This window comes from Macrobrachium rosenbergii, chromosome 30, assembly GCF_040412425.1.
Source record: "Macrobrachium rosenbergii isolate ZJJX-2024 chromosome 30, ASM4041242v1, whole genome shotgun sequence".
NCBI lineage: Eukaryota > Metazoa > Arthropoda > Malacostraca > Decapoda > Palaemonidae > Macrobrachium > Macrobrachium rosenbergii.
The window spans coordinates 4,868,769-4,896,000 of NC_089770.1; the positions used below are offsets into that span (position 1 = coordinate 4,868,769).

At 37.6% G+C, this 27,232-nt stretch overlaps 4 protein-coding genes across 13 annotated transcripts in view; 2 read left to right on the forward strand and 2 right to left on the reverse strand.

Moving 5' to 3' along the window:
* LOC136854958 (runt-related transcription factor 1-like) overlaps positions 1–1,660 on the forward strand; it is a 64,900-nt gene extending 63,240 nt beyond the window's left edge. For all 7 annotated transcript variants that reach the window (XM_067131612.1, XM_067131614.1, XM_067131611.1 and 4 more), the window contains one exon: positions 359–1,660. In XM_067131612.1, coding sequence (XP_066987713.1) covers positions 359–1,032 — 674 coding nt within the window. In that variant the 3' untranslated portion in view covers positions 1,033–1,660. The remainder of the gene's footprint in view (positions 1–358) is intronic.
* A 4,432-nt stretch (positions 1,661–6,092) lies between these two features.
* LOC136854959 (RAB6A-GEF complex partner protein 2) lies at positions 6,093–14,539 on the forward strand. Its single transcript, XM_067131618.1, is given in 10 exon segments — positions 6,093–6,209; positions 8,242–8,363; positions 9,028–9,155; positions 9,402–9,509; positions 9,994–10,143; positions 10,565–10,677; positions 11,335–11,487; positions 12,359–12,451; positions 12,453–12,537; positions 14,185–14,539. Coding segments are annotated over 9 exon segments (1,173 nt in total). The 5' UTR covers positions 6,093–6,209; positions 8,242–8,244; the 3' UTR covers positions 14,409–14,539.
* A 2,986-nt stretch (positions 14,540–17,525) lies between these two features.
* Positions 17,526–25,424, reverse strand: LOC136854960 (alpha-ketoglutarate dehydrogenase component 4). Its single transcript, XM_067131619.1, has 4 exons — positions 25,257–25,424; positions 21,731–21,788; positions 20,911–21,077; positions 17,526–17,878 (listed from the first exon to the last, which is right to left on the reverse strand). Exons 1-4 carry the CDS (start codon positions 25,302–25,304, stop codon positions 17,861–17,863), a joined length of 291 nt encoding a protein of 96 aa, XP_066987720.1. The 5' UTR covers positions 25,305–25,424; the 3' UTR covers positions 17,526–17,860.
* Positions 25,425–25,988: 564 nt separating this feature from the next.
* Positions 25,989–27,232, reverse strand: part of LOC136854961 (uncharacterized) — a 125,910-nt gene continuing 124,666 nt past the window's right edge. For 3 of the 4 annotated variants that reach the window (XM_067131624.1, XM_067131622.1, XM_067131623.1), the window contains exon 6: positions 26,021–27,205. In XM_067131624.1, coding sequence (XP_066987725.1) covers positions 26,943–27,205 — 263 coding nt within the window. In that variant the 3' untranslated portion in view covers positions 26,021–26,942. Of the gene's footprint in view, positions 27,206–27,232 lie in introns of all 4 variants that reach the window. The other variant, XM_067131621.1, reaches the window with a different exon arrangement.

Below are 27,232 nucleotides of genomic sequence, written 5' to 3' on the forward strand. Positions count from 1 at the left end.
GCTAAATATCCCAAAAAACAAATAATGAGAATCTTTTCTTGTTTTATTTACAGTGTCTTAGATTTAGCTTTGATAATATTATCTTTTTAATTGTCACTTTTTGTTTTTCATTGTTGCCAGAACAACTTTGGTTTTTATTTAAACAAAGTTTTAATTGAATTTTTGTTTTTCATTGTTGCCAGAACAAGTTGGAAACGAAGTTTTTAGGAGTTATTATAATTTTCCAGTGTTTCCAGAACAACTCGGAGACGAAGTTTTTAAGAATTATTTCATCTTTCAGCATTGTCAGATTTGATCTTTCACTGTTGCCAGAACAACTTGTTGACGAAGTTTTTAACAATCATTTTACGCTTTCCAGTGTTACCAGATCAACTCGGAGACGCCGCAGCGAGCCTAAGCCTATCCAAAGACCTTTTAGGAGCAGGAGGAGGAGGGGGCCATCCCGTCCTCCCGCCTTCCTCCGTGTCCACCACCCTGAGCATGCTCGGCGGAGGAACGAGCGTCTTCGGCGGGAGCAACAACGTCCTCGGACCCGCTGGCGTCCTCGGAGGAATGGGAACCGGAAACGTAGACCTACTGGCAGCAGCTGCGGCGGCCGCGGCGTCGTCAGCAGCGGCTCCTCCGGGGGCGCACGGGAGTGGGAGCAGCTTGCAGAGTGCCGCCCACGGCGTGAATGGGAGCGGGGCGGGCGCTTTGGGAGGGGGCGGTGCTGGGATATTAGGGGGTGGGCCTAACCTCTTAGGAGGAGGCCACGCCGGAGTCTACTTGGCTCCGCCCATGATCCCGGCAGCATCCCTGCTCTATTCGTCACTGTGCTCCGTTCTTCCACACACGCCCACGACCCTCACCCCGCCCACGAACACGCCCACCCGGGAGGATTTGATCAGAGGAGCTGGTTCCTCCTCCTCCTCCTCCAGCCAAGGGCATCTTCCTCCTCCTCCGCCCCACTCGCTGCCTCCGCCCTCAGGATCTTTAGGGAGCCTCTCAGGGAACCATCCTAGGCCACCTGACCCCGTTTGGAGGCCTTACTGAGGTGGAGTGTGTTGGCGAATGATGGAGGTTGGGGAGAGGGTCGAGAAATGTTGGAGAATGTTGGAGAAAGGATAATATTGTGAGGTGGGCCAAATCAGCACTCAAATCAAACTGAAACTGAATTATGAGAAGTAAATGAAACTGCTTTTGGTTTTGTGTGGAAAAATAAAGATTGTATGGAAAATGAAGATTGTTTGGATTGCGAAGATTGTATGGAAAACAAAGATTGTGTGGAAAAAAGATACTCTGTGTGGAAAATAAAGATAAAACCTTCATTGTGTGAGGGAAAGACGAAATCACAAACGGTATATATTGACCTAAGTGTGACGAAGAATCGATTATCTTTAAGAATTTTTTTACCTACATAGCATAAGAAAAATAAAATCTTTTTATATGTAGTTTGAGATATCTGTGCCTTTCTGAAATGACAAAAACTTGACGAAAAACTTCAGGAAAAACTTTTGCATCGTTGCAAAGTAATTTTAATTTTTCAAAATATAATTTTTAAAAACTTTTTTTTCCATAATGGCGTATGATGATGTGATAGACTTTGGTGGTGCCTTTGTGATATTATTGTTATCATTATTGTTTTTTTTAGTAGATTATATGAATGTATACGAGGAACTTTTGTATGTATCAGTGACTCCTCCATTATTTATTTTACCGCCAGTGCACCTCACGTGCGGTGCACTGTAGGCATTACTGAAGGTTCTTTGCAGCGTCCCTTCCTCATGAACCTAGCTACAACCCCTTTCCTTCATTTTACTGTACCTCCATTCATGTTCTCTATCTTCCACCGTACTTTCCCCAGCCTTCTCCTAACAATTTCTTCACAGTGCAACTGCGAGGCTTTCCACCTGTCGCACCTTTCAGACCTCTTACTCTCACTTTTCCTTTCAGTGTTGAATGACCTCAGAAGCCCCAGCGCTTGGCTTTAGGCCTAAATTGTATATTCTATTCTGTTCTGTTATTTAATTTTGAGAGTTTCCAGGAATAAACGCAGCTATCTTTGGTGTGAGTGCAAAGGCACGTGGCGTTCATGATCAAGACAGGTTGTAGGAGATTAATTTGGCTGGCTTGACTGGGATCTTTGTAAAGTCTTTTCATTGGCAGTCTCTCTCTCTCTCTCTCTCTCTCTCTCTCTCTCTCTCTCTCTCTCTCTCTCTCTCTCTCTCTCTCTCTCTCTCTCTCTCTCTTTGTGGCAGTATGTGTGTGGAGGATGGCATTTAACTCACTAGTGACTAACTTAATCCTCTCTCTCTCTCTCTCTCTCTCTCTCTCTCTCTCTCTCTCTCTCTCTCTCTCTCTCTCTCTCTCTCTCCCCGTGCGAGTGTGTGTGTGTGTGTGTGTGTGTGTGTGTGTGTGTGTGTGTGGGGAGGATGGCTTTATATTACTAATGACTAACTTAATTCCCCCATCTCTCTCTCTCTCTCTCTCTCTCTCTCTCTCTCTCTCTCTCTCTCTCTCTCTCTCTCTCTGGCAGTGTTTCTGTTCGAGTAGCTGATGACTAACTTTGCCCAGGTATATAAAGTGGCTACTTTGGCTGTTTTCTGCACTGGGTGTTCACCCACGATTCAGCAGTCAGGATAAATGCGTCAGTAAGCATTTACTTACATTAGAATTCTCATCTGGTTCCTTTCCATCGAAGGCTGTCTGTGTGATATGCAAATTCATTTGTCCTGTGCTCAATAGTGCAGAGACACTGAGAGTCCTGCGGAATATTCCATATTAATTGCCATAACTCTCTGAAAATATGAAAGTCATATCCATACTCATAACACTCTAAAAAACAATCTTCACTTTTTATGAAAGACGATATTTTCAGTTCTCGAGTGAGAACCTACTGTAGGCCTACCTTGTGCTGTAAATTTAGTCTAGAATACCAGCTATTCGAAGTGTACCTGTAGCCATATATAACTAGTCTTTGTCTTCATTCGTTGGTTGCATAATGCACAGCAAATCTGACTAATTTTGGACATGCTGTCTTAAAAGCTTGATGAGTCTTCAAGCATACTTTAATCATTGTCGTAGCTTTGATAGGAAGTCGGTAGCCTCGGGACAATACAGAGGTAATTCTGTCCCGAAGTTAGTTCCTCGTTGGACGGGTCGGTATCGTTCTCGGATAGCTATCTGCTGGGCCCGCGTTCGAGTCTCCGGCCGGCCAATGAAGAATTAGAGGAATTTATTTCTGGTGATGGAAATTCATTTCTCGGTATAATGTGGTTCGGATTCCACAATAAGCTGTAGGTTCCGTTGCTAGGTAGCCAGTTGGTTCTTAGCCACGTACAATAAGTCTAATCCTTCGGGCCAGCCCTAGGAGAGCTGTTAATCAGCTCAGTGGTCTGGTTAAACTAAGGTATACTTTTTTATTGTCCCGAGGTTTGACGACTTTTATTGTAAATCTTGCTGCTCTGTCCAGTATATTTAGTTTCTCTGAAGCTTCCTGAGTTGTATCTTGGGTAGACTATGAAAGTTGCAGCTGTCCACTTTTTTATAGTCATATTAAGATATTTTTTCAACAAAGCCAGTATTTCTAACGTGTCTAGTAATCCTTGCAACATTACATTCCTGCAGCACACCTAAATCTAGACTTTTATCAATGACCAGGACTATTATGGATACAAAACGCCACAAATTCAAGGAACTGAGAATATCTTGCACGTTAGAGTTGCAAGACAATGCTGCTTCATGCAAGGAAAATACTGGTATACGGTCACGCAAAGGAATGCAAAAAGAAACTTGAGTTTACTTAAGATGTACAGACGAAAGGACCAGTGTTGGAAGCCGTCAAAAATATAACTTGCCTGAAACCTCTAATAACATCAAAGTTGGTTATTGTTTCTACGAAAGACAGTGATAAAACTACCATTTCAGTGCAAAGTAACCGAGAGAAAGATGCATAGGTTAAAAACTAAATGCAATTAGAGGCAGAGCGTTAATAACTGCAGTCCTTGTTTATTTGAAAATTACCCGCTTACAAGTTACACTTAGAAAACAAGCAGTCAAGGATGACACATCACCCTCCTTTTGAGCTGTAACTTGTAAGCAGGTCATTCATAAGTTATCTGCCTTCACTGTGTGTTAAAGCAAAATGGGGATAACTGGTGTATTGTACTTCTACCGATTTTCAGCAAAAAGAATGACAGAACACTAATATTCTGTTGAGTAGTAGTAGTAGTACTAGTAGTAGTAGTAGTGGTAGTAGTAGTAGCAGCTCCATCCTTTGAACTAACACCTCAGTGATACGTATCTCTGGATTAAGGTTTTGAGAGCATGGTCAATAGCCTAACCTACAAGAGTAATCCAGAGAAAAATGACGATAGGTAACCTTTTCCTCGACTCCCAGACAGTATCAATGTCCATCCAGGGTAAATCCTAGATAAACAGTAACAATATCCCTAACACACTGTTCTGCGCTACAGCCTTGCGGTCTCGAATCGCTACAGATCGAGATCTGGAGAAGAGATCGAGACCTAGAGAAGAGATTGAGACCTAAGTAAGAGATCAGGACCCTTTACCTGAAACTTTCGATGTGTATGTCCACTCAGACTACGTAGAATTGGGAATTTCATCTAAAGTGCGTGAACCTCTGGAGTTAGTGAACATTATCCATTTTGTATACAATCAGAATCGATAAGAATGTCAAACCAAAATATTTTAGACACCACGATAGCTAATGGACCACTAAAACAGTCTTAACGGGTCCTTACTGAAACATATCATTTACTAACTAAATATATGAGATTGCCCTTGAACTAGATAAAGAAAGGCAGGAAACTTATGAGACATTTAAAGAAAAAGGAAAGACAGTTATTAAAGAAACTAGTTTAGAAATATATTCAATAAAACTGTAAACTGTGATTGACAAACAAATGTGGCCAACTTGATGGACCAAAAGATGTCCTCCAAAAATGAGAAGATACTGTAGAGGACTATTTAATTTACTAATGGAGCCAACCATAATTTTTTATTTTAATTTAATGGTAGGAAAATTTACTTGACAAAAAATAACAGAACACACTTGAAACAACATGCATGCTTAATGTAAAATATTTTTGTGTCGTAAAATAAGAATATTATGAAGACGGTCTGATATATCGTAATAAAGGTAGCCGACTATTGGGGATTGTAGATAGGGCGGAGAAAGAACGAGATTTCTGACCTTATCCGAAAAAAATAGCAGAGAATCTATAGGTTAACTTCATATGGAGCCTTCCTCTCAAAGGAGAGAGAGAGAGAGAGATACGGACTGAATTGAGTGGGCTATGGGATATGCAAAACCTTTGGTTATTTTGGAAGCCAAAGTAGCCCCGGAACTGTTGCAGAAGAGCGTGCTATTAGAAACAGCACATAATAAGAAAAGTCATAAACTAAGGAATTAATAATACATAATAATATAATAATATTAATAATGAGGGGAGGTGGAGGAGAAGGAGTTGAAAGCCACAAGAGATGCCATTTCAATAGATGAATGAAAACAGTACAACAGACCATGATGTAGCGTTTATAATGTATGTAATACGACGTTTTTATGGCATCATTGCTATAGCAAATAAGCTTGTATCAGTCCAGGAAAAAACAAAACCTGGTAAAGTAATTTGTGAGGCAGAGGAAAGGAAGTTACATAATGTCTAATTTTACGGAAAAGATTGAGAATACTTCCACAATACTGGCATTTTTCACGAATGAAGTAAATTCGATGTTATTCATGGGGTTTACCTTAATGAAAAAAGAACTATTATAACGAATAACCTCTCGTGGTCTTTCAAAGGTAAGCAAAGAAGGGAAATATTATTGAAAGAACTTTGGGACAGTAGAGAAACGAAGGTGAATATAGCAGTCACGAGATATGGAGCCGTTAAAGAGATTCTTGTTTAATTCTTCTTTATTCATATTATTTTCACCTGATGACGAAGAATGCTGTTTGACAGGTCAAAAATACCAAAGAATGGAAAAAATGACTGAAAGAACTTTGGGATTGTAGGGAATGAAGGTGAAATCACCACAAGTTTTAGATATGGAGCCGTTGCAGAGAGTCACGCTGAGCACTACTACTATACTTCTATTATTTTTCAACTCCTGAAGAAGAAGAAGAATGACGTTTGACAGGTCAAATCTACGGGCTCCTGACTTTTGACGTCTCACTTCTCGCTCTGCTTTTGTTACTACAGGCTTCTGTAAGTTTGAAGATTGGTTATTTAAACAACTTTGCATTATTTTTCAGGTTAAATGTGCAATGTTATGTAGGCAGATATAATCTAGGCTCTGAATTAGCCTCACGTAGCTCACTTTAGGCTGTGGTAACCTAGTTTTTATTTCATTTTCGTCTATTTTCGCCAATTTTCTTCCAAATTCTGTGTTGTTTTTTATCTTCATTTAAGTGATTCTGTATCTGTTTTGGCCATTTCAGTATAAACCTAAGTCAAGCTGACTCCAAGTAGGGTTTACGTCAATCGTACTTGACAGTTTCACTTTACGTAGGTTAGGCAAGGTACCTTAAGTGCCGTAAGTGGGAATTTCTTATTAATTGAATAATATCACTCCAAAAACATGAACAGGTTGTCCTGTCCCGACTGCTGATCCTTTTTTAGGGATTCCTATTCTATGACTCTTGCTGCTGGTTCAGAGCTAACCTAACCTAACGCTTTTTTTATGGCGGCCTTACTCTCTAGGCCCTTAGCCTATATAGTAATTATAGAGTGGTCCCAGGGTTAGTAAGAAAACCGAAAATGAATGGATTTCACCAGCAGGAATGGTTACAAATGCATACTAACAAGGTAAGCGGCCATAAACATTAATAGTTCACATTTTGGCAGCAGTACTGAATAACATACAGTTCTGGTGCCAGGTCAGTAGATGGAACAACTGTAAAATCAAATAAATCCAATCAATGTTTTTGCAGCAGTAAACGTAAGTGGTTTATGCTTGTAATCACATACAATTGCAAAGCAAATTATACTGTGCAAGGATGTGGCAAAAGCATCTTCAGGGATACAGTCATAACTTGAATGCATCAAACTTGGCATAATTTATGCCTCGGAGTCTTACTTGACAGTGGAAACTTCACCGTCAAGACCATCCTATACCTAACCTTACCTGGGGTGCCATACTTAGTTAATATACATTGGTTTAATTTCTCACCAGGACAGATTGTGGGTAATACTTGATAGTTTAATTTTTTTTGTCTGGACAGAATATATCTCCAATGATCATATGATCCCATTTTGGCATTTTTGCTAATGGAATGAGAGGGGCAAGGGAAAATTGTTAAATATTTACCCATAAAAGTGTGACGCATTTGATTGTTTTCCAAAACCATTGTTATTGTTTTGCTGGTGTTCAGTGGCTATTTGGATATTGATTGAGAAATCTTATGTTCAAATTTCTGTATTTCTCTGTGATGCAATAGGTAAAAATTTACCCATTAAAATGTTTACAAGTTTTCAGGGTGAATTTCTCAGATATTTTCATGCTCCACCCAGTTTTCCATCTTGATCAGATTTTCCACCTTCAGTTGCAGAGTGGCTGTTATAGTGTTAAATTAAAATGATGAGTTTTAAACAGTTCTCATCTAGCTTTTTAGGTGGAAACAAAAAATTAAGTATAAATGATAAAATCATCTCTGTACTTGTCCTTGCTGCAGAGGGACCCTATATGTCTTCTCTCACGAACCACCAAATTAACTGCCTTGTTGCCAAGCTTCAGTGCCAAAATCAGCTGGGGCAAAAGGCATATACTTATACTTTGGGTTTACGTTTCTACAAAAAATGCTTCATATCTTCATTGTTTGTGATTTTGGTTGGGAAAAGCAAGAGCAAGACATTTTGCCGAGAACCATGGTGAAATTTAATCTTGGCACATTTACCAGGAGTATAACCATAGTCTTAGGTTATATGTAATGTTCATGTTCCATGTATTATAGGAATCCATAATTCACAGTAAGAAACAAAAATTCTTCCAAAGATGCCAGCAGACATTCTGTCACATACTATCCTTCTGTCGTATGATTCTTTGTATAGGTACTTTTGGAAACTTCTCTAGGCTTTTGGCCCCAGGACGTATTGAGGCTAAAAGTCACACTATTTCCTGTAACCATACTACAACTTTATTTGTATGCTGTAGAATATTAAATTTGTTTTAAAATTGAAACATGGTCATCAGTATTGTGTTCGTTATTTTAAAGGTTAAAGATAACTTGGTGTTTTTCAGACAATGGTAGAAGTCAAGGCTCAGGTGTTAGGTGGCCCTGTCCACCTTGCAGGTGACACAGTGCAGGTGTGTGTCACTATCACAGTCCCATCGCTAGATCCAGCTCTTCGCGCACAGTCAAGGTGGGCTATCTTGTAAAAGCCTCTCTAATAACTAAGACACTGGCTGCAGTTATGGTACTGAGAATGAAAATGACTGTATTGGCAGGGTTGTTTGAACTGTTGTTATGTTACAGACAGTCTTGTAGTTAACAAGGGATTTGGGGATCTGTTAGTTTCAAGTAGTGTCAGTAAATTAGTTGTGCACTGATCAGAATGTTTACTTTGCACAGGTCTTGATTACAGTAGTACATCTGGAATCTTATATCTTGAGTTTGGGAGTTTATGGTATAATGGAAGAATTACAGATACACTAGATTTTTTTTTTAATTAAAGTTTTCAAACTTACTCAAATTAATTCTTATCCTTTTGCCACTGGATGATCAGATGCTTATTTCAACAGTTATAATTATTGTCTATAAACAGAATATCTGCAGGAAATGTATGCATTACAAGTCAGCTTGGACTTATAACCATTCAAACCACAGAAATTTAGTTTTATAGTTGGGATTAATGCTTAATTCAGTAATCAACTGTTTTATGTTATAAGCAAGGCCAATTATTTGTTCCATATGTATGATATTTGTAGTAAGAAATTTTGTCTCATAATAGCATAGAACTGAAATGTACGAAACAAGTTGGAATATTAAGATATTAAGTTTTATGCATTTGTTAACTCCATTTTCAGTGATGTATGTGAAGTTCTCGCGTGGGGTAGTGCGCAGATCCATTGCCAGTGCTCAGTTAATGAATCTCGTGTTCATCTTCCAGCTTCTAGCCCTAAGCCACCAGAAGATAGAGCGGTTACTAATGCTGGTATGTTTGTAGAATTACCTGTGTCTGGTTTCATTTTAAGTCATTATCAGTAGCTCTAGGCATGATTACAAAAAAATATTTAAAGTGTTTATAGTTTCTTACGTTATCTTTTCGTGTTAGTAACTGGGCTACATTGTTGTATTTTAACTAACATGTAAATGAAAATAAATGTCTCCGTAATAAAACTAGATGATGGACATACAGACAGTTCATGTTAATACAGTAATACTAATTCTTGTTTTACAGACACGTCATTTGCTCCTTGTCGTGGCGAAAGAGGCCACGTTGTCCTGTCAACGAAACCTAAAATTTTATTTTGTGACCTCCAACTTCTACCGGGTGAAAGACGATCATGTAAGTGTACAACGTTACTTTATTTGTTTAATTGTTTTTACTTTTTAAGAGCAGTAACCTTCCATCAATCTATTTCTTAAGTGATTATGGAAGTAATAGGACAAAAACCAGTAAGAAGGCCCAGATAATCTTGGAGAAGGGTCACTGAGGAAGACCTAACCTACTTAGATGAGAATTAAGCATAAGCTGCATAAGACAGAAGTGAGTTAGAGATATATTGACATAATATGCTGATGATGATAACGTTTAATAATCTATAGCATCAGTTGTTTGTAGCTTGCACAGTGTACAGTAAAAGGGAGGATGTTAGTTTCTGATTTGAGGTGATGTCCTCAGTATTTTTGTGAGTTTTGCTACCATCCATTAATCATCTTTCATACAGAGTACTGTAATTATTTTTAACACGTTTGGTTATGGCACTGAAAATTACATTTATGTGTATTCTGTATTTTACTGAAGTAATCACTGTCTCTTATCTCTACAGTCTTGTACAAAGGAACCCTTCCATGCGATGCTCCACCCACATATCGAGGCCAACTCTTGAAATATGCCTACAAGATAACCATTGGTGTCCAGCGTCTTGGTGCAACGATCAAACTTCTAAGAGTACCCATCCGAGTTATTGTCTTACGAGGTTAGGACAGTTGCAATGAGTTTCAGTACATATCTGTTGTAAAGATTACATTTAATCTTAATAAGGTTCTCTCAGTATATCATCCAGTATTCATATCTGTGTTCACTCCTTTGGGTTTTTGTAGGAGGGAATTTGGTAAACATGTACTGTGGGTTACTGCTGGTTTGAATATTTTAACCAACCTGACCTTCTAGTTGGAAATCTCCTCTTAATGTATTCTATGTAAGGATAGTGTGGTCAAACATTTTATCCTATTTTTAATAATATCATTTTTAATAATTAATAACACTGTATAAATATTCTTAGCTGTAACTTCCAGTACATGTTGTAAATTTATTTTTTATTGGATGTACAATATTTGGAAACCAGCAAGACTTTCGCCATGATTTAATGTTTGACTCCCACTTTCTGTTGTTCACAGGTTTGAGTGAAGCATGTGTGTATAGTGAAAGTGGGGAATTAGCACCATCAAATCCGTTTTTACACACTCCACAACGTGATACCCCAAGACACACCGCTCTGCAGTTGATTCAAGTACAGTGCAGTATTGCTTTTAATTATCAAGTGATGCTGCTAAAAGATAAAAAGATGTGATAAAAAACAAAAGTTGTAGAAATATTAAAAGATGACATCTTTTATAATTTTCAATGCTGCAAAGGGTTTTGCATCCTTTGCTGTCCAAGATATATGTCGTGTAGCCTAATTTTAGTATGGAACTTATCAAGTGTCAATTTTGTAACATCGTGTTAATTTTGTCTGTTTTGCTCCAAAATTTTGATCACTTTTATGAAAAATTATATACATTTCTTGAAGATGGCTTTCACTGAAGTATTGTGGGGACTGTCCTGTACTTTAACAACAAATGCAATTTTGTCAGTCTTATTGGTCCAGACCAGGTCCTTGAGACCTTATTTAGTTAATTTTGGTTAACCCCCTTAATGATGCATTTCAGACTAGGTGCCTTGCATTCCCTTTTTAACTTTTACTGTGCTGTCCAATTTCTGCTCGCTACTAATTTAATTATAAGGTGTGCAGAAATAGGTGGAAAAATGGAGATGTATATCATCATCTTAAATATTTTGCTTTTATAATGAGACAGTTGTTTGCATATGTTTATTACTGACTTCAAGGTTTTTATAATTGCAAGAATGTTTTCAGTTCTATATACTCATAAATTGCTTTATATTTCAGAATCTGTCAACTCGCAAGAATTTAACGCAATACAACATAACAAATGCACGAGGGAAAGTGGTACATTTTTGCATCTATAAAACTAGCTTTAGGCTTGGGGAAGATATTGTAGCTACATTTGATTTTAGCACTGCTGAGGTTCCATGTGTCCAGGTAGGTTACTTTTATCAAAATTCTTTAGATGATTGAAATCATAGTCTTGAGGAGGAATGTTTCATAATTTGTTTAAAAGCCTTCTGAAGTAGGGTCTTATGTAAATCTTTAAGAAAAATATTTATTATATATGCTTAGTAAGGTTATTTTTGCTGTACTTTCATGAAAATTCTACAATATATGGCAAAGTCTTGATAAATTTACTTTAAAAGTCATCTTGAATATTCTAATTTACTTAGTGTGTATTTGCAGACACTAATTATTTAGGTTCAGTTCAGTTCATATATGCCATCTTTACAAGCCGTTTATTAGTCCTTCAGTGGTATTACAGTACTAGATGACAGAAAAGAGGATTTAATTCTCATTTCTTCTTTCTATCCCATTCTTTCATTTGCAGCTGTACACATATGGAATTACTAATTAAAAGTATTATCACACAAAACTACATTTGTACATGTGTATAAACAAGTACCCATGAAAACATAAATAACAGCAGGTACTGCAAGTAAAGTAACTAAAAGCTTCAAGAAATTCCTTTAAATGAGAAAATACATCTTACTATTAATTATGATAAGGAGACCTTTACATAAAATTAAAGATAAATGATACATAATTATCTATACTGACAACACTATTACACTTGTAGCAAGATAAAGGGTACTGAACATGCATAACATGATTTAGAACAGAAAAATAATCTTATATAACTTTGAAGAATGTGCATCTTCCTTAAAGTAAAGATGGTAATTGCTTGGAAAAAATGATTGAGCACTCTTAGTTTTATGATTGTTATTTTCCTCACTCAGTCAACTGCAAGCACATATATTTCATGGACAAACACAGCACTAAATAAGGTGTCTTTCTCTTTCAGTACTCAGTAACTCTTCAGAGTGAAGAGGTGATAGCTGAAGCCTGTCGTCAGCGTCCATCACAGAAGCCCATGATTATGGCTTATAGCAAAACCTCATGAGATGTGTCTGAATATGACTCACACACATTTCTTGCTCCCAGTACCTTTACATGTTACGCCATCATTTAGTACAGACATAGGTATGTATGACTTCTTTCTTGAGAGTTAAGTGCATCTTTGCTTATGGGATGCTGAGAACTAGGTACATGTAGTTTTTTTAGTATCAACTAGCACAATGTTTTAAATTGTAGTGATAACTTGGGTATTTTTAGTTTTTGTGTGACGGCAATTTCTGAAGTTCATTTTTAATCAGTTTCATACCATGAATTCAAATTGTTTATTTTATTGCCCATTTAGTTTTTAGATGACTTGTTGCAGCTAGAAGTTCTATAAAAAATAAAGCGACATATTTTAACATCATTCCTGGATTACTGTATATACATGTTATTCTTGAATATATTAAGGAGTATCATTCTTAAGATTTTCTGTATTTGTTAAGATGTTTAGGGTATCTAGTTTGTTAGTGATAAATTGGTCATGTTGGTACATGAATTAGGTTTCAAATAGTCGGATGACTGGCGCTTGCTCTGTAATTCATCAAGCTGTGAAATGCTTCTAACTTGGATGTAGTGAAAGAAGTCCCTGTTGTACATTTTTCATAAACATTAAATGAAGTTATTTGAAAACAATACCGTTCCCTTGGTGGTCCTGTATAATTATTTTCAAAACAAAATGTGGGGGGAATGCCATCATCATCCACAAACTGCTAAAATTGCTCAAGTTCTCAAGATCTTCATTTGGCAGGATTGCAAGGGCAACAGCGGGGCAGATTTTTAGACTTAGAATGTCATCTTCATGGTATCTGGATTTTAACCATTATGTACAACTTTTGCATGTTCTATGCTAAATGAAATAGATTGAAGTCATGTACCAAATTTGAAAAAAATTGGAGTTGCATTTTTGAAATCCATATTGATATTCTCAGGCCCCTCACTCCTGATGTAAATTTTATATTTTACTTGATATCCTGCTGTAGGTTGACTTTTGTTTTGGAGCAGATTGTACAATCTTGGGGTATTAAATCTACCAATTTGGATATACCTTATGTAGAGCTGAAAAAATATAGTAGGACAGCTCCTGTTAGTATCTCAAGCCTGAGTCATTTACTTTTTCAAGTGATAAGTCCTTTGTCACTTGCAAATATTAGCACTGTACAGTATTTGCTTTGAAATCTTCCATCCTGCTGTCAGTTGTTAAGGTCTGCTGGATTGATCAATAAAAATACATGATGATTAGGATTAGTGCAGTAGACTTCTGGAAAACATAGTTCAGCTAACTGTGACTCCATAATGCTGGAATGGGAAATTCATATTCCACATGAGAATGTTGTGGAGAGATGTGGTGTCCAGGGGTTGGAAAATAGTAGTTTGGTAAAGACCAGTAGGTAAGCTCAGAAAAGTACATAAAAGAGGCTTACATGAAGACTAGTTCAGATGGGAATTCAAGAAGAAAATGTGCAAGATAGGAGGGGATTGAGAAAACTCGTTTCACAGTAACTTCATGTAAACGTAGCATAAGTTGAAAAATAGTAACATACTTGACTACACTGTATAAAGTCTACATTGTCAGTGTCGCTTTAGGTTTTTTTAGGCTCTTTTTCTTCAGTGATTTATGTGAATTCCATAAGATTTCTTCTGCTACAGATACCTGTGTGTTAGAATGGAAAGAGAAAAGTAATTTAAGTCATTTAGGCTAACTATCTACTATGATTAACCAATCTCTTTCAGTTACTCTTCAGTGGCGTCTCCATTTTGAATTTGTGACGAGTGTCAATGAAGTTGCTGGACCGTCACCACCAAGTGGGGCCAAAGATCAAGTAGAGTGGCGTGCACCGAGTACTTTAGATATTGAAACAATGGTTTGGGATTTACCTATCACTATTCTGCCCACTACTCCTAATCAAGTAGCCCAAGCTATTTGCATGCCTGCTCAACAAAGTCTTCCATTATAGAAACTGTATAGAATTTATAGAATTTCTAATATGCATATTAATATAATTATGGTTTTTTTGTTTTTATTTTAGTGTATGTTTGAGAAGTTATATATCTATCTGTAGTGTTGTTCATAAAAGGTGAGATTTAACGAGGAAGTTTTTCAACCAGCAGTTTTTAAGAAATGAAAATATCTAAGGTAACTTTCGTTCTTAATGGATATGAGGTGGTATGCATCTAGTATTGAGTATTATGCCAAATATGTGAAAGCAAGCAAAATTTTTCTTAGAAATTTTTAGATAGTCTTCCATAATTTAATTTTATTAATCATCATGCAGTTTGGTACTTCACTGTGGGTGTCAGAATACCAAGGACAGTTTTGGAAAATACCAATACTGTAATTTCTTCAGATTTTCATATACTTGTTTAACAAGTGAATGCTGTTCACTTGTTAAACAAGCTTCCAAAGAACAATTCCTACGTGTGGAAAAATGAGATAAACCATAGAGTATGATAAAAATAGATATTTAAATCAGTAGGATACATGTATACACATAGCATGCAAAATGAAGAAGGTACGGTATACTATAAATTTATGGATCTTGAGGTGGCATTTGACAAGTACCAAGGTAAGCACGGGCATCACAAAACCAGAGGGTACTTGTGCCAGATCCACGGATGGCTCTGGAGGATGCTTTCCTGCATCCTTAGGACAGTCTGGACTTTTATGCCAAGTGATCAATTGTGTGTTGATCACCCCTGGGCTCAAAATAACCGTGGTAGCTCCTCATTGACCCCATGCCAAGTGGTTTCCTGTTTTGCAGGCTCCCAGGAAGATTCTTCATGGCCCACTCTCCCAGCCAAAGGAAGTGGGCCACCTACGATTGATTTTTAAGAAGGGGTCTCTTTGGCATGAGCTTTTGTTCAGCAGATTGTGGACTTCCTTGTCTACCTTTGTCAAGGCAAGCTCCTCTCAGTGTCTGTGGTGAAAGGTTTGCAGCCTTGAATCAGGACCTCAGACTAAAGGCATGGATCTCTCTGTTTTGTTTGAAGTGCCTATGCCTTTAGGGAGCTTCAAGCATTCTCTTGCCTCGACCTTCAGAGTGGGATGTGACCTTTGTCCTCAGTAGCCTAACTCAGGCACCATATAGGCCCTTTGAGGGAGGTCACACCCATGACAGACTTCCAACTGACCTTAACCTCGACAAAGCATATTGGCATTCAACACAGCCTTGCCTTCTGGTACGGAGGATTAGAGTCTCTCTCTCATTAGTTCCTGGGTTGTTATTGGAAACCCAGAACTCAGTTACTAACAAGAGATACGAGAGCTTAGTTTTTCACTCTCCTTGCTGGTGTTCTGGATGAATCTTCTGTGTCTTGTGTGAGCTGTAAGTGCAATTTACATATCAAGAACATCGTTGTAGCACATGATGAAGTTGCAGTGAAATGTATAGATGGTCTATTAAATAAAGCTTTAGTTTTAAAAGACACGTTTGAATACAGTTAAAGGCTTTTGCAAAAATTTTACCATTGATGAAGTAAATAATTTTTTGCTTGAAAGACAGACCTGGAAATATTTGAAGATCATCCTCATAAGCATGTTGGTACTGAGGCTTAAGAGCTTCTCAGTGAGCTGATTGAAGCTGAGGAAGCAAGAAGGAAGGAGAGGCAGGAGTTACACCCATCTTGCAGAGAATGTCATCACATGATTTGTCTGAGGCATTTGTTGGTGTCCATCATGAGAGGAAGACAAATGCAAGATCATCTTTCTTGCTTCATAGAAATTGTCATGTAAAGCAGCATACCAATGTTGATATCTTGCTGAAGAATCCTGTATCTGTTCTTGAACTATCAAGTCTGAGTGACCTTGTGACTTCTAAGAGTTATGCTCAGAGGAGGAATTAAGACTGCTTTCTCCTCTAGCTTCATCTCCTGCAGTGAAAGTTAGCTTGAAGCTTAACATCAGTCGGACCTAATGCAACTTCTGTGGACTACATAATTGGTGAGTACCTGTGAAACATTATACGTACAATTACAGTATACAGCAGTCTATGTTTCTGTAACAACCTTGAATAATGAAGTCAAATTACAAGAAATGTAAACCTTTTGTATTTTGCAGGTTTAAATGTATATTTGTATGCTTTCCAGTTACTGATATTGAAGTAATTTGTATATGCACTTGTTCACTGACAGTTATGTTTTCATTCTTTCAACTTATTAAGATTGAGTTATTGGAACATAATCCTTGGAATGAGGGTTTTAGATAATAATTTTTTTTTTTTTTTTTTGTAGTATTTTGTCACCTGCATGGCTACACTTGTTATGCAAACCACTCACTTGACATCTTATAAACATCTTCCTGTTTCCTCAGATTTTATTTCTTGCACACATCACCTATACCTCCCCTCCACTGTATTGCTTTTCAACATCCTAAGCTTCCATGGCCACCCCTTATCTAAGAAGCTGTTTCACTTTGTTTTGTCCTGTTTGCTTTCCAGTCTTTTAACAGGAACAAATGGGTTAACTGTTGTAACGGATGGCTGGATGTCTGTTTCTCTGAGAAATTGACCGAATGATCACATCACTTGGCTTTGGAATTTGGACCTGTGATTCTGCAGCAATACAGCGTATTTTGGTGGTGCACCTTGCACTTTCACCATGAAACAGTCAAGCTACTGAGGCAAGTTGCACTGTACCATGCACGTTTGATGCTTAATTTTGCTTACAAATTTTGTATCAATATTGAGTAAGAAACCTATGTTCACCCTAGATGATCATACTAGAACCCATAAAGCAGAGGAGCAGCTGTAATTATTGTTATAAAGTTCATAATTGATATTTTACTACCCATCGGATATGAAGAATTAGGTCACAATTCTTGTACTGTAATAACGTAAGAGGAAAGTTGAATAGGGAACTCCATTGTGGAGTGCTTTAGTTTCAGGTGTCACCACTCAGATTATGCCCAAAGGCCACTACTAGTCGCAGATGGAAATTGGTAACGTTTCATACTAATTAAAATCTTTGGAAAAGTATTGGGAGAAAGATGCTGGTCACCCCATACTTCAACTTGACTTGATTCATATTGTAATCCTGTACTGGTAATGATGTTAACTTACGTGAAATCATACAATGTCTGTTTTTATCACAGCTTTACTGTCTCTAGCTTCTTGTGTACAAACACAGTAATACGTAGCTTATTAGAGACCCATTAATGTGTTTATTATTTGATACATTTCTTTATTTATAATTTCACTAACTGAAGGCAGATAAAAAGAAATATACAAGAAAATACCATTACAGTGCTTGAAATTAACTCATTTGTACAGCTCCTTACTAATCCATTCTAAAATAATGAGTGATAACAATATACAGTACCGTAATACTGCAACATTTCAATAAATAGCAAAGGCAAATATTAACCATTATTTACACATTTTAATGCATCTTAGCTTAGGGATGTGATGTCTTTCTACGCTGGACCTCCCCTCTGAAAAAAAAAAGTCACATTAGAAAACATGGCAATATATTAAGCAAGGCAGGGTGAAAAGCTAACACAGTATAAAATGGTATAAGATGAATTATAAAATAACATTACACAAAGTAGGAACACGACATGAATTTCTAATATCTTGCAACTTTTTTTTCCAAGACATCTATTGCAACTACTTTTTACAATAGACTTTTAAAAAAATTAGTGATGTTCATTAAGCCTTCCACCTTCCACAGTTTTTACATAAATAGACAAGAAAATACAATCTATATTGTCCTTGTTTTGGCACTCATGACATAGCTGCTTCTGATGGAGCTCTTATCAGTAGCTGTGTCACCCTTGGATAATTCTGACTTTGCCACTGATGCTGCTGGTTCCCACAGAAGGACGCGGTCGCTGCAGTATCTCAGGTAGACAATGTGGCCGAGGAGAAGGCTTTAACACCCGACCACTCTGGTATGGTCAAGGACGTCTTCTGCTGTCCCAGCTTCTGTTGTTGCTGCTAAGGAAGAGAATCTTCCGGTAGTGGTGGTACTCCCAGTAGCAGACCCTCTGGTTCCTGGTACTTTAACAAAGTCTTCAGTTTTGGCTTCAACCAGCCCTCTGGTGCGTAAAGTGTGTGCATCTGGCATGGGGAAAGGGAAGAGAAGCACCAGTGGTACTTTCCCTTGTCTTCCTCTACCCCTTCCCTGGACCTCACTCTGCCCTGGTGGAAGCAACAGAAGGGGAAATCTAAGGTCCTGTAAGCAGTAAAAGGGGACCCCTTCTGTATTCTCCCCCAACTCTGGGGATAGTGGAGGTGCTCAGTCACCCAGTGACCTTTCTACCTTTGGCAGACCAAGTGTTATGGCATCAGCTCACTTAGATTCAGGGCTGACTTCTGCCTTGTCTCACCACAACACTGCAAGAGCTCAGGCTTGCACTGAGATGAGGCCGAGAGGGACAGCCTTCTCCCCGCGACCCCTGCAGTAGCAAAGAGATGGGTATACCCAACCTATCTGCTCAGCCTGGAACTGGTTCTCAGATTAATCCGGCATTAGCAGCAGGGTAGGCTGTTCTTCATGGCATCCTTTGGGGGCTAAAGGAGAGAACCTGCTTAATCTCCATGCTTGCAGCATTTACACTTTCTGGAACGCACACCCGTAGTATTCCTTCTGCAGGTTAAGGTCCCTCAGTGGCTGTTTCTACCTCTTGTTTGTGCAGTTTGCTGCAACCCTGAGAGAGGGGTAGGAGGAGTGATGCAAAGGATGGTTCTTCCCCTTTGCCTTTGTTCTTGGTTATGACCAGTACCAGAGCATGGGGGCTACCTGGTTAAGGTCAGAATATGGTTCTGAAAACATTCCTTCAAAATGGCTGAGCAGGAGCAAGTTTCTGGAGATTATTCTACTCATTCATGAGTGGAAAAACTAGGGAGGCTTCTTTACTGTTTTTATCATTTGACTATCTTGTTTACAGAGTTAACCTTAGGGTTACTCCTGAAGGGAGACCCTGCTTCTGATGTTTTGGAGGAAGCGAATGCCCTGATTTAAGGGTCTTTCTCCTCAGAGAACTTAATACAAACAACCCGTTTGTAAGTCCAAGATAAAGCACTGTGTGCATGCTGACAAAAAGGGTAATGGGACTCAACTACATGAGCTTCAGGAAGAGTGTAGCTAAGTATGGCTGCTTCAAAGAGCAAGTAAAGCGATATTGTGTATGACCTGTACCCAAGGAAGAAAGGAGGTCTTTAGCAACATGAAGGAAGGAAGTAGTAGGCTACAGCAATACTTAGGCTACCTCTCTACTGGAAACTTAGCAGCATCGGTAAATAACAACATTCCTGAATGATATCTAAAAGATAAATTATCAAACAATAGGGAGCCACATCAGTAAAACAGAGATGAAGACTCCACTTGGTAATATCCTTCTGACCTCTGCAAATGACACTCTTTCTCGAAAACAAAAATCTAAACAAAAACACAAGTTCAACTTGGCAGCAGTCAGGAAGACTGAAGCAAAATTACCTCACATGAGGGCAAAAGAAAGTGCTTGGTGATGGTACAAGAACGAGGGTGTTCCCCACTCAACCCCATAATCACCTGTTAACTAACTTGTTACCAAGGATACTACTAGAAATAAAGATGGTTGTATGTCTGTAGGAACAATGCCTCACTAGCATAATTACACTTTGGGTACTGCACTGCCTTGAATGGAAAAATGAATAAAGATAACTACAAATCAGTGTGTAGCCTTAGGTTCCCTTCATGCAAGCACTAAGACTAATCTTCTAGATGGCAGCAAGTAAAACATAAAATGAATTAGTGAAGGTACAATACAGTGACCCATTTTAGGCCAGCCTAGGCTCTAAAATGGTTGGTGCTACACAACTGGAAATGGAGGCTCATACTATTACTGCCATATCCTACAATGGTGCCAAAGTGATAAGAAACGGTTCTCTATGGAAAGGCCGTATTTCCTAATGCTAAAAATGACTGTAGTGATATTGGGGAAAATTGTAATCATGAATACTTTTGAAATTATGCAAAATTAAAACTTTGCACACATGTATTACTTTGATAAATAAAGGAAGGTGGTCTGGTCTATGGTTATGGTAATACAGGACAAGTAGCTTATGCTGGAACTCAAAAGAAATGGTAAACAAAGTCAAATTAAAAAATATGAACAGAAAACCTAGCAGAAATTATTAACAATATTTTAATGTTTGAGGGAATGGAATTCAAAAAGTTACTAGTAAGTAAGTATGCATAGGCAGGATGATGAAGACCAGATGAGGACAGGATAACAAATGTAAAAGATAAGAGCACCAGCAAGAGAATAAAGTTTGAACTGATAATTACCACTTGCAAAAATGAACAATTGATACCAACCTGGTTTAAACCCTTTGCAAATACAGTAAGTTCAATATCATTCCTTGTTGGATCTATAGCACTCCTTGTTATGAAAAGGTTCTGGATCTAATACTATGTTTCTCTAAGTTGACAAAGACAGGGAGAATTAAGAATGATTGACCACTTTAAATGAAAACTTACATTAATGTAATCGATTTCTTCTTGAGTGATTGGTCGTCGGCGATACTTCAGAGGAGTCTGCCATTCTTCTAAAACAGGTGCAGTTTGTATAGCTGCAGCAGCAGATGGTTTAGGGGCAGCTGAACTTGGTACAGCACCAGCAACGGCAGGTTGAGGAGCACCGTGAGCTAAAATACAATCAAATCTGAATATCAACTCTTCTTACCAACCAGACATTTTTTAAAATAGTCTTCTAGAATAAAAACTATAGTTACAATAGATGTTTTATTTCAACATCCTGAAGAGCACTTTATCTCAGAGTAGTAAATGTGGAAGCTGACCCAGAAAATCCTGGAGACAGAGCATAACTGAAGTTTGTGATCAGATGGAATTCAATAAAATTTGAATAAAATATACATGAGAAAGAAAAGGATGGAGGGAGCTCATTTCATCTCTAATCTTGTGACGGAAAACCTAGATAAAGTCAACTATGCGTGAAACAGAGTGATTAACGTAAATGCTGTACCCATGGTGGAAATAGCCATAAAAACCCTTTCACAATTCATGATTTAGTCATTTAACCCAAGCACTGAAGTAACAGCTCTAATAATACTGGTTATACTGTAAAACAATGGAGGAACTTAAAGTTTTTGTCCACTGCTATTGCATTTGAAATTTACACTGAATTTAATTATGTAAGGACACATTAAATATGAAGGTGCAGTTTTCATAACTAAAACTTATCAATGCTGTCAAGTTTCTGCTAAAATAGTAATGTACTCTATAGTTACCTTTCAAAGTACTATATGAAGAAAACAGTATCTTAAACATTTCTATTTACCTAACTCAGAAAGGCCACCTTTACGAAACTTGATCATTGGGATGTGAGGTTTCACAGCCTGAAAAAAAAAAACAGTACATAACATGTATGTCCGGCATAATTTTTACAAATTCAAAAACTATTTTAACATTTCTTAACATATGAACCACAGTTTTGTACATGCCCTACCCAATAACAGCTAGTCTGGAATGAGGACTTCATTTAAAAAGGTGCAATCCACATCTTAACGAGAACTTGGCTGAGAATGTTGCTGCACTCAGGACATGAGTGCACTGAGAATACCAACCATTATTTCATTTCATCCCAAAACTGCAAAATGAATGCAAGGGACTAGAGGACTAACTTTTGTAAAGACTTTAAGCAATTTACATTTCATGTGGAAACAATAAGTTGCCATAAATATCTCAAAAAAAAACAGACTGACACAGACTAGAATAAATAAAACTCTTGAGGGAAGGGAGAAGTGTGAACGACTTTGCTCGGACTGGATAGTGTGAGAAAACAGTGCTTTTGTACTTTTGATATCTAAAATATTTTTGCTTTACCTGAACTGACTTTTCTCGCAGTATTATGCACTGTCTGGGATTACATGTAAATGGAGAATATTCAGTCATAATTTAGTCCAAAAACATTAAATACAGATGTACAAAGTTAGCAGGTCATAATAATTTCAAACATGCCCCATCTTTTATGGGTTAAATAACATTTAATTCACAATTGGTCATTCCATGGCAGTCTGCAGTCCTAAAACATATTCATGTCTTGATCAGCAATTATTACAAGGCTATTTCTATGGCTTGTAGAAGACAAAAACGAGTGACTGCATTTATAACAATAAAGCTAGGAAATACAAGCAATAAAATTAGAAATATAAACAAGTTTAACTGCTTAAAACTATGTTTCTAGATAGAAATGAGAAAAGCACAATTCCATATTGCCTTTTCCATCAACTTTTGTAAGCAAACAAAAGTTACCCTACTCTACAGAGACCTAAAAACATGGTAGCATAGGTATAGTAAAGACAACAGATTTTAGGTTAGATTACAAGAGGAGGAAAGTTCCACTGGCTAGGTAATATGGTCCACTGTAACTAAAGACCCATTCATCATTTTTCGCTTATCTTTACTCAACCATTTGACTAATATCCAATACTTGAGCATACAGTTCAGCAGCCTAGGACCAACCTACCAAAGGCGTGCATTTTTTTTTATGGCTGCTCTCAGGTCAGAGACTAGATTTTCACAGGAGGCCAGAGACCCCAATTAAGTAGGAAAGCATCCTAAGTGAGGTGCTGAATGTATGTCAGAACTTTCAAGTTTTATACCTATTTCAACTCATATAGGCTATCAAAGGCACAAGTTTTGGGTTAGCATAATGAATGACTGGGTTAGCATACCGAATGACCGCCTAGGGCTAATCCTGACAAAAAAATCCATTAACTGAGGAATGTTATAAAATATTTTAAGTTGCTTAGCCTGTCCTAATTATTCATTCACTGACAAAGATTTTCATAACTTTTACTGTAACCTGCAATTCTCTTAAGTTAGTCATGTAAGTTGACGTGGGTCATGCTGTAGGCCATATTTTTAGCCAACAGAAACCAATTAAAGATAGGCCCAGATGATCTTGGCCTACAGTCAAACATTTTGACTTAGGATGATGCAAAGTATTCCAGCAGAAAATGGTACACTGAGTCAGTTTTAAAGGTCTTCTGAGGAACTGAGTCAAATTAACGACTCAGTGATATTTTTCATCAAGAGTGAGAATGCATTAGGTTCACCAGATATATAAAAACAGCTTGTTTGGTGGTTACAGTAGCATGCGTAACATATGTAACGAAGGCAACGTGTCACCTTAACAATATAGGTTCTTCTTACAACAGCTAGTCAGCTTTGTTTATGGTAAAGAGACTATTGTTGGTTTTTTACTGCATGTCAGTAGGTAGGTTTATGGGAGGAATGTGTGGCCAAGATAATTTTGATTGTGAAAGACCAGTCAAAATCTGAAGGGGTTTGAGGGCATATTTCTACAGTATGGAAAGGGGGTAATTCTATATATTAGCTCTGCGCCTGTTTTTACCATTTCCAACTGGTTTTTTCTACACTTTTAGGGGTTCTGATACTGATGTGCATCTGTTTGTTGTCAGCCAAATGGAATGTCCCTTCGCCCGTGTTTAGTACTGGCCTGGGGTTGGGTACCCACACGTTAACAAGTTATTGCACTTGCCGGACGGATATGAACTGCTTTGAAACAGACATACCGCTCTGTCTTGTGAAGATTGTGTATGGAAACCTTGTTTGATGGACTTCTGGGTTAATTACAGGTTAATTACAGTTGAGCACCAAAAATTAAAGGTAAATTCATAATTAACAACCAAAAAACTGTAGAAAAAGTCAAGTTATAATGCCGTCGCTGCCGTGGAGCTACTATATAGTTCTACCGGAAAGGGTCCTGACTCCTGACTCCCCCGTGTCGGGTTTGGCTGGACAGGGAGCTTGTGGTTAGGACAGTTTTGTGTTAAATGAGATGGAAGCCAAGGTCAATGAACTAGGCTAGATCGAATTGTCCATTGTAAAGCTCCAGTGAGTCACAGCCTGCTTTAAAGCAGATCAAAGGCATCCTTCGTTGGGGAAGCATCCTACCCTAACCCATCAGTGGACACCATGCCTTGACCTGGCTTTGGCTTCGACAGTTTGGTAAAATTTTACTTTATTTATTGCATTTTGGACTTGAAAATGTTGTTTTCCTAAGATTTAATAAGTGCTTTGAACATTTGTTTCATTAAGAATTGAGTGGTTTCAAGAGATAGTGGACTGCACCTTTATAGCCTACGGTTCGAGGGACCGCAGTGGGAGAGCAGAGTTTCTGAGTCACTAAAACACAAAACAACTACATACAAGGATGGATTTACCCTAAGCTAACCTAACCTTGGGGGCAAGTTTCTAACCTAGGTAGGGGGAAACACCCTTCTCAGTTTGATACCCAGGGGCATTCAACACCTACACAAGAACCATACCAGCATGGAGACGTTAATTTTATTGATAGTTCTCATCCACATTAAGGTTAATTTACGTAACGTTTTCAAAGTAATATAACTCATTAGGGTAACGACCTGGTGCCCTAGGTCGGGCGTAATTGGTTAGGTCGTAATTTTATATTATCCTTTCGCATGGCCCCTGGGCAGGTTAGTAATGGGGTAAAGGGCTAGATGAGGGGTATTGCATCTTACATTAGGTTAAATGGGGGGGCGCTTTCCCCCCCCGGGTCTTCGTAACGCACACGCTCCCTAGGTTAGGTTAGGTAACAGCGGTCCTTTAAAACATCGAAACATATTTTCAAGTTTAAAATACGAATAATACAAAATATATAGTAAAAAGTGACAAAAATGTCAGATTAAAAGCTTAAAATTTCGGTTAGCCAGGCATAGGTTCCATACAGGGGGAATCCCCATATGCCTTTTCGTATGCCTAAACATGTCTCCATAGGCATATCCAGCCAAATTAATTAAATAATTCATTATAATCACCTTCCACGCTGCCCCTGCCACGGAACTCATCTTGACATTGACTTGCATAACACACCGTTAATTAATAACGTCAAAATAACAGTCGTTATCCGTCGGTGGATGTTGCTCAATGGTAATAACTATCTCGGCCTTTCGTACCAGCAACAAAAAGCTCCCTTAAAGTTATCTAGTGTTTACATTCCATCTTCTTCTTCTTGTAGGATTCAGAGTAAAGAGGAGGAATAACATTTTATAAGGGAATGAGCAATGCAAGAATAACTAAAATGCTTTTTTTCTTTTTATAGACTTTATAAGGGAATGAGTAATAATGCAACTTCATAAGGAAATGAGTAATGTCAAATCAAATCTTTAAATGCTTTTTCTTTTACAAACTTCATATGAAATGAGGGAATAAGTAATGCTTTTTTTCCTTTTACAGATAAGGAAGAGTAATGCAATGAAGAGTCAAATCTTAAATACTTTTTCTTCTTTCTTCTTTTACAAACAGGTAAAGGTTTCATAAAGCCGAATGAGACAATGGAATTGACAATGAATTACAATGAAACAACAGAGACACAACATAGATACAGTCTTGAAATGAAGAAACTGATAAATGTGTGACTTTCCAAAATTTTACAGTTTTAGGCGACTAATAGCTTGAAGGAAAGAAAAACAAGTCAAAGCAATGAAGAGACTTTACAAGTAATGCAATGAAGAGTTAAATAAACTTTTTTTCTTTTAAAACTTAAATACTTTTTTTTTCTTTTTAGAAACTTCATAAGGGAATGAGTAATGCAATGAAGAGTCAAATCCAAAACGACTTTTGTTTAAAATACTTTTTTCTTTTACAGACTTCGTAAGGAAATAAGTAATGCAATGATGTGAAAAATAAAAAAATTTCTTCTACTTCACAAATTTCGTAAGGGAATGAGTAATGCAATGAAGAGTCAAATCCAAAACAATTTCTGTTTAGAATACTTTTTTTCTTTTTACAGACTTCATGAGGAAATGAGCAATGCAATGGAATACAAAAAAATGTTTAAAATACTTTTTTTTCTTTTTTACAAGCTTCATGAGGAAATGAGTAATGCAATGAAATCCAAAAACATTTTTTTGTTTAAAATACTTTTTTCTTTTTACAAACGTCATAAGGAAATGAGTAATGCAATGAAGAGTCAAATCCAAAACCATTTATGTTTCACAAAACTTTTTTCTTTTGTTCTACAAACTTCGTAAGGAAATGGGTAATACAACGTTAAGTTAAATCCCCCTACAAAGATTTTTAGAAAAACTTTTTTTTTACACACTGCATGAGTAATGCAATGAAAAGTCAAATCCAAAATAATTTTTCTGTTTAAGAAAAGGATGAAATTTTGTAATTGGAGGTACTCTTTCTTTTCAATCCTATGCCATCCATATCCATATATTTCCAGATGACAATTATAAAAACAACAAAAATAAATAGCCACTGATTGAGCTACCGAGACCACTGCGGTATGTAACCTGTCATAGATAAGCAGATGTCGTCACTGATAACTTCTGTTACCACCTCACTGAAGCTGAAATTCAGAGCATAAAAATAAGGAGAGTATCTAGGTACGATACAATAAGGCTTCTTGATAATGAACAGCAAGAAGCTCTTGCAACTGAATGTTGAATTAGATTTGAACTTTGTTGGGGGGGGGATTTAAACACATCCTAATGTATTTACCACCCCTGGAAGATGAATTCCGGTTCGTTAATATCACTGATAGTTTCAAAGCTGTCTACTCGTTCATAAATATCACTGGTAACCTCGACGCAGACGACGGCGGAATCCTTTGGCAAAGAGTATGTTCCAATCTCGACATCTGGTGCTCTTGAGTCAATCGGCTGGGTCTGATACCAGTCTTCCGATTGGACATAGTCGTAGTGGTCCTCAATGTCGTACTGTTCAGTAATATTATCCATTGCGAGATGTTCCTGGGGTCCTGTAAGAACAAAAGACTTATATTTCG